The 5,769-nt window shown below is 46.7% G+C and overlaps 1 protein-coding gene across 2 annotated transcripts in view; it reads left to right on the top strand.

Annotated features, from left to right (window-relative positions):
- LOC306920374 (CD151 antigen-like) overlaps positions 1–5,494 on the top strand; it is a 38,473-nt gene extending 32,979 nt beyond the window's left edge. For both annotated transcript variants that reach the window (XM_079497117.1, XM_079497118.1), the window contains exons 5-8: positions 2,485–2,589; positions 3,191–3,349; positions 3,980–4,066; positions 5,284–5,494. In XM_079497117.1, the coding sequence (XP_079353243.1) occupies positions 2,485–2,589; positions 3,191–3,349; positions 3,980–4,066; positions 5,284–5,343 (411 nt within the window). In that variant the 3' untranslated portion in view covers positions 5,344–5,494. The remainder of the gene's footprint in view (positions 1–2,484; positions 2,590–3,190; positions 3,350–3,979; positions 4,067–5,283) is intronic.
- The last annotated feature ends 275 nt before the right edge of the window (positions 5,495–5,769 follow it).

Below are 5,769 nucleotides of genomic sequence, written 5' to 3' on the forward strand. Positions count from 1 at the left end.
TAGCATACTTGACCGGGAGGACTCTGGACTAGCATACTTGACCAGGATGACTCTGGACTAGCATACTTGACCAGGATGACTCTGGACTAGCATACTTGACCAGGATGACTCTGGACTAGCATACTTGACCAGGATGACTCTGGACTAGCATACTTGACCAGGATGACTCTGGACTAGCATACTTGACCAGGATGACTCTGGACTAGCATACTTGACCGGGAGGACTCTGGACTAGCATACTTGACCAGGATGACTCTGGACTAGCATACTTGACCAGGATGACTCTGGACTAGCATACTTGACCAGGATGACTCTGGACTAGCATACTTGACCAGGATGACTCTGGACTAGCATACTTGACCAGGATGACTCTGGACAAGCATACTTGACCAGGATGACTCTGGACTAGCATACTTGACCAGGATGACTCTGGACTAGCATACTTGACCGGGAGGACTCTGGACTAGCATACTTGACCAGGATGACTCTGGACTAGCATACTTGACCAGGATGACTCTGGACTAGCATACTTGACCAGGATGACTCTGGACTAGCATACTTGACCAGGATGACTCTGGACTAGCATACTTGACCAGGATGACTCTGGACTAGCATACTTGACCAGGATGACTCTGGACTAGCATACTTGACCAGGAGGACTCTGGACTTGCTCCTCTCCTTTCTTCCCATAGACACCGATCTACATACTTGCACTGCGGTGTGAGTTTGTTGTAGATCAGCTATATTTTCGGTAAATGTTCAGCTCAGAATTAGGGCCGCTAGTGTTTCAGTGCATAACGCATGTCGTCAACGACACGTCATGGAGGTTAGAGACCCTGATGCATCACAACGGATACTACAGCTTATCAGGATACTACAGCTCATCACGTCATGGAGGTTAGAGACCCTGATGCATCACAACGGATACTACAGCTCATCACGTCATGGAGGTTAGAGACCCTGATGCATCACAACGGATACTACAGCTCATCACGTCATGGAGGTTAGAGACCCTGATGCATCACAACGGATACTACAGCTCATCACGTCATGGAGGTTAGAGACCTGATGCATCACAACGGATACTACAGCTCATCAGGATACTACAGCTCATCACGTCATGGAGGTTAAAGACCCTGATGCATCACAACGGATACTACAGCTCATCAGGATACTACAGCTCATCACGTCATGGAGGTTAGAGACCCTGATGCATCACAACGGATACTACAGCTCATCAGGATACTACAGCTCATCAGGATACTACAGCTCATCAGGATACTACAGCTCATCACGTCATGGAGGTTAAAGACCCTGATGCATCACAACCTTATATGAATAGAGACGGCACCCGGATGAAACCCTGAGGAGAAATGGACATAGTGGCCGAATTTGATATTGCAGCGTGGGCCCAAACACATGAACGCGCTGGTCCGTTGACTATCATTGTGCACGTTCACGATGACACGTGAACGCTGAATGCCATGCAATGATAGTCAGCGGCAGCGCGTTCATGTGTTTGGGCCCAATCCATCCCAGAATGCACTCTGTTCCTACCCATAATGCACAGTGAAATCGCCTCATGCGCTTTTGAGCAACTACAGCTCATCAGCGTCGTGGCCTGAAATGTGTGGGACCTCTTGATGTACAGTATGCTACTACAGGAGATACAGGATGTACTAATATATAAATATAATAATATAATGTATAGATGTACTACAGGAGAGGGGCTCTAATATCTGTCTCTTAACCGTCTGCCTGCCGCCATTAATTAATCCCTCGATTGCGTATTGCCAAGGTTTTATCGCGCGTAACACTTACTTTGAAGATCCAAATATCCGTAATCGCATTGTTCCTGTGAAAAGCTTCTGTGTGTGGTATCATGACCGGTTGTTGTTGTCTCGCTCGGCGGTGGAAAAAGCTGACCGCGAGTATCACAGCGCCTGCTACAGGCCGTTGAAAACGCTTGTCTGGGACAAAGCGTCCTCTGCAATGTCGCTTCTGTGAGATAAAGCCGTCTGAAACCAGAGCCGGCAATGTAAGTGGATGCGCGCGCATTTTCAAAATGGCCGCGCCCATTGTGTCAGAAGCATAACAAAGCTAACTGACGGTAGATTTCGATACGATCGTATTAAAACATGCATTAATTAATACATCGCTGTTAAAACGGCTTTTCCGTTTGTGGCAGGCCACAAGATTCTACGTTTTAAAATTCCTATGTTCCCGGCAGGCCTCGTGTTAACTCCGTTCATGACACAGTGCCAACATTCATTCACCCGAATGTCTGTTTCTTAATGCACTCACGTAAAATGGTCCATCTTTCAGGAGTTCATTGTTCCACTCTTCTTTATTGTTTTTGTGTGTGTGTGTGTGTGTGTGTGTGTGTGTGTGTGTGTGTGTGTGTGTGTGTGTGTGTGTGTGTGTGTGTGTGTGTGTGTGTGTGTGTGTGTGTGTGTGTGTGTGTGTGTGTGTGTGTGTGTGCAGTTGAACGAGGAGCTGAAGCAGACTTTGAGGGAAACTATGGTGCAGAAGTACAGACAGAAGGATGAAGACCACGTCACCAGAGCTGTGGACAAACTGCAGCAGGAGGTGAGTGAGAGCAAATACATTGGAAAAACAAACAAATCTAGCGAGACATGGTATCATTTAGTGCCTTAATGGCATTTGGTATGAAGGAATTCTTAAAAATGTTACGGTTAGCTTTTGGTACTTTGTACCGTCTACCAGAGGGAAGTAGTTGGAACTCCCTGCAGAGTGGATGTGAGGAGGTCGTTTGTACCGTCTACCAGAGGGAAGTAGTTGGAACTCCCTGCAGAGTGGATGAGAGGAGGTCGTTTGTACCGTCTACCAGAGGGAAGTAGTTGGAACTCCCTGCAGAGTGGATGAGAGGAGGTCATTTGCTATCTTGACAGCTGTTTTACCTCCTTGTAGATACAGCTGTTACCCAGCTATATTATACAGCCTACACACTACATCCCTCATGAACACATGAGGAGAACACACGGTACAACATGTAACATTCTAGATCTGAACATTTTGTGGTCGAGAAAAATAAACATAGGAAACAGAAAATATCCAGTGTCATTGCCTGAAACAGCGATGTTGAAATGCATCCTCTAGTCTAGCGACATGCAGCAGAATGTTGACATTATCTTGCTCTCCGCGGTCTTCTCTCTCTCTCTCCCCACAGTTCAAGTGCTGCGGCAGCAACAGCTCTTCAGACTGGGCCGAGAGCGCCTGGGTGCGCTCCGTGGAGGCCCAGGGCCGGGTGGTCCCTGACAGCTGCTGTAAGACCCTCACCGAGGGCTGTGGACACAGAGACCACCCCTCAAACATCTACAAGGTGGAGGTGAGAGAGGGAACAAGCAGTCAATATCTCGGGCAGTATAGACGTTACGCTTAATTGATTATGCATGATTGGACCACAACCGAAACAACTCCCCAGGACTGGTTTTGTTATCCCTTTAGCTTCAACGTCTTACTGTACCACATGCTGTTTAACCCATTTTGACCTGAGATCAGATTCTAAATGTCTTCTACATCCTGACAGTTTAAAATGTCTTCTACATCCTGACAGTTTAAAATGTCTTCTACATCCTGATAGTTTTCTGAAAAAGCTATGTTTCTATGTCAGTCGTTCTTCGATTTTTCAAAAATAGCAGACCTACAAGCTCATAGCGCGCCACCGAGTTGCGCGCTATGAGCTTGTAGATCTGCTATTGTTCAATGGCTAAAGCATAACATAATGCTAACACCAAAAGGGGTTCCCGCCCAAAATGGGTTAATTGATGAATCGATAACTGACTATGAGCCCTAATTAGTCGTACGACGAATAATGAAAGTAGAAGATCTGTAAGTTCTGCTACTTTCAGTATATTTCTTTTTTTCTTCGCTTTTAGTCGCACATTTCTGACAATGTCATGACATAATAAATATGGGGCGCCAGGTTGAAAGTGTTTAATCCATTTTTATCATCTAGGGAGGCTGTATAACCAAACTGGAGCTGTTCATCCTGGACCATCTGAAGATCATTGGAGCCGTGGGGATTGGGATCGCCTGTGTGCAAGTACGTGGCAACCTGCTGGAGCGTCACGCCGTTAAACACACTTTTAGATTTCCCCTTCTTATTAAAACACACTTTTATATTTCCTCTTCTTGTTAAAATGGATAATTGCGGTCCACGATTCTGATTGGCCACGTGGCGTTGTCAGATACCTGAGGAAGGCCTATGATCCAAACGTTGCCTTTATAATAAAGGCAAATATTTTATTCTAGATATCTGCTATTTCACTGACAAACTGAACAAACACACAGTCAGAGGGCATCAGTATCAACATCTTGTTTATAATATTCACTGCCATATTCCATGGAGGCACAGCACAGGCAGTCAATCCTTCTTGAAATTATTCTTGTAGTGATGTCTAGGATTCTCATGTTGCCATTTTATAAAAAACGACAAGCCACGCAAGGCCGTGGTTACAGCTAAGAGGGTTGTGGCCAAGTCATCATGCCACAATGGCCCATAGCTTTTCCAAAATGGTGTGGCTTATTGCTTTATTAACCACATGTACGACAAATAGCAACACGTTGTGAGCTTGTATATCAGCTATTTCCCCTTCGCACCACAGGTGGATGGTGACTATACATTTAAGCATAGGCTGTTTTGCCTACAAAGACATGCCCGAAATAGGGAAACCAAAGTTGATGTAGTTAAACCCTTTGAGGAATTTCATCTGTCTAGCTTGCAAACAGAGATGAAATGTACTTGAAAATGGGATCATGGTCAAACAAGTGTTTATGTGTTCTATACTGTCGTGTCTCCTCCAGATCATAGGGATGGTGTTCACATGCTGCCTGTATCGCCGAAGTCTAAATGTGTTCTATACTGTCGTGTCTCCTCCAGATCATAGGGATGGTGTTCACATGCTGCCTGTATCGTCGAAGTCTAAATGTGTTCTATGTTGTCGTGTCTCCTCCAGATCATAGGGATGGTGTTCACATGCTGCCTGTATCGCCGAAGTCTAAATGTGTTCTATACTGTCGTGTCTCCTCCAGATCATAGGGATGGTGTTCACATGCTGCCTGTATCGTCGAAGTCTAAATGTGTTCTATGTTGTCGTGTCTCCTCCAGATCATAGGGATGGTGTTCACATGCTGCCTGTATCGCCGAAGTCTAAATGTGTTCTATACTGTCGTGTCTCCTCCAGATCATAGGGATGGTGTTCACATGCTGCCTGTATCGCCGAAGTCTAAATGTGTTCTATGTTGTCGTGTCTCCTCCAGATCATAGGGATGGTGTTCACATGCTGCCTGTATCGAAGTCTAAAAGCAGAGCCTTACTAAGAAGAAGAAGAAGAAGAAGAAGAAGAAGAAGAAGAAGAAGAAGAAGAAGAAGAAGAAGAAGAAGAAGAAGAAGAAGAAGTGTTGTGGATGAGGGAGGTAACTCCTCAATACCTCCACATGTCAGACTCTATTTAGTCCTCAGTTTTATGTCTGTGCCGCTGATACAGGGCCGGGGTGGGGTGGGGTGGGGTGGGGTGGGGTGGGGTGGGGTGTCTGTGCCATGCTGATACAGGGCCGGGGTGGGGTGGGGTGGGGTGGGGTGTCTGTGCCATGCTGATACAGGGCCGGGGTGGGGTGGGGTGGGGTGGGGTGGGGTGGGGTGGGGTGTCTGTGCCATGCTGATACAGGGCCGGGGTGGGGTGGGGTGGGGTGGGGTGGGGTGTCTGTGCTGCTGATACAGGGCCGGGGTGGGGTGGGGTGGGGTGG

Source organism: Electrona antarctica (assembly GCF_951216825.1).
Source record: "Electrona antarctica genome assembly, chromosome: 3".
Classification (NCBI taxonomy): domain Eukaryota; kingdom Metazoa; phylum Chordata; class Actinopteri; order Myctophiformes; family Myctophidae; genus Electrona; species Electrona antarctica.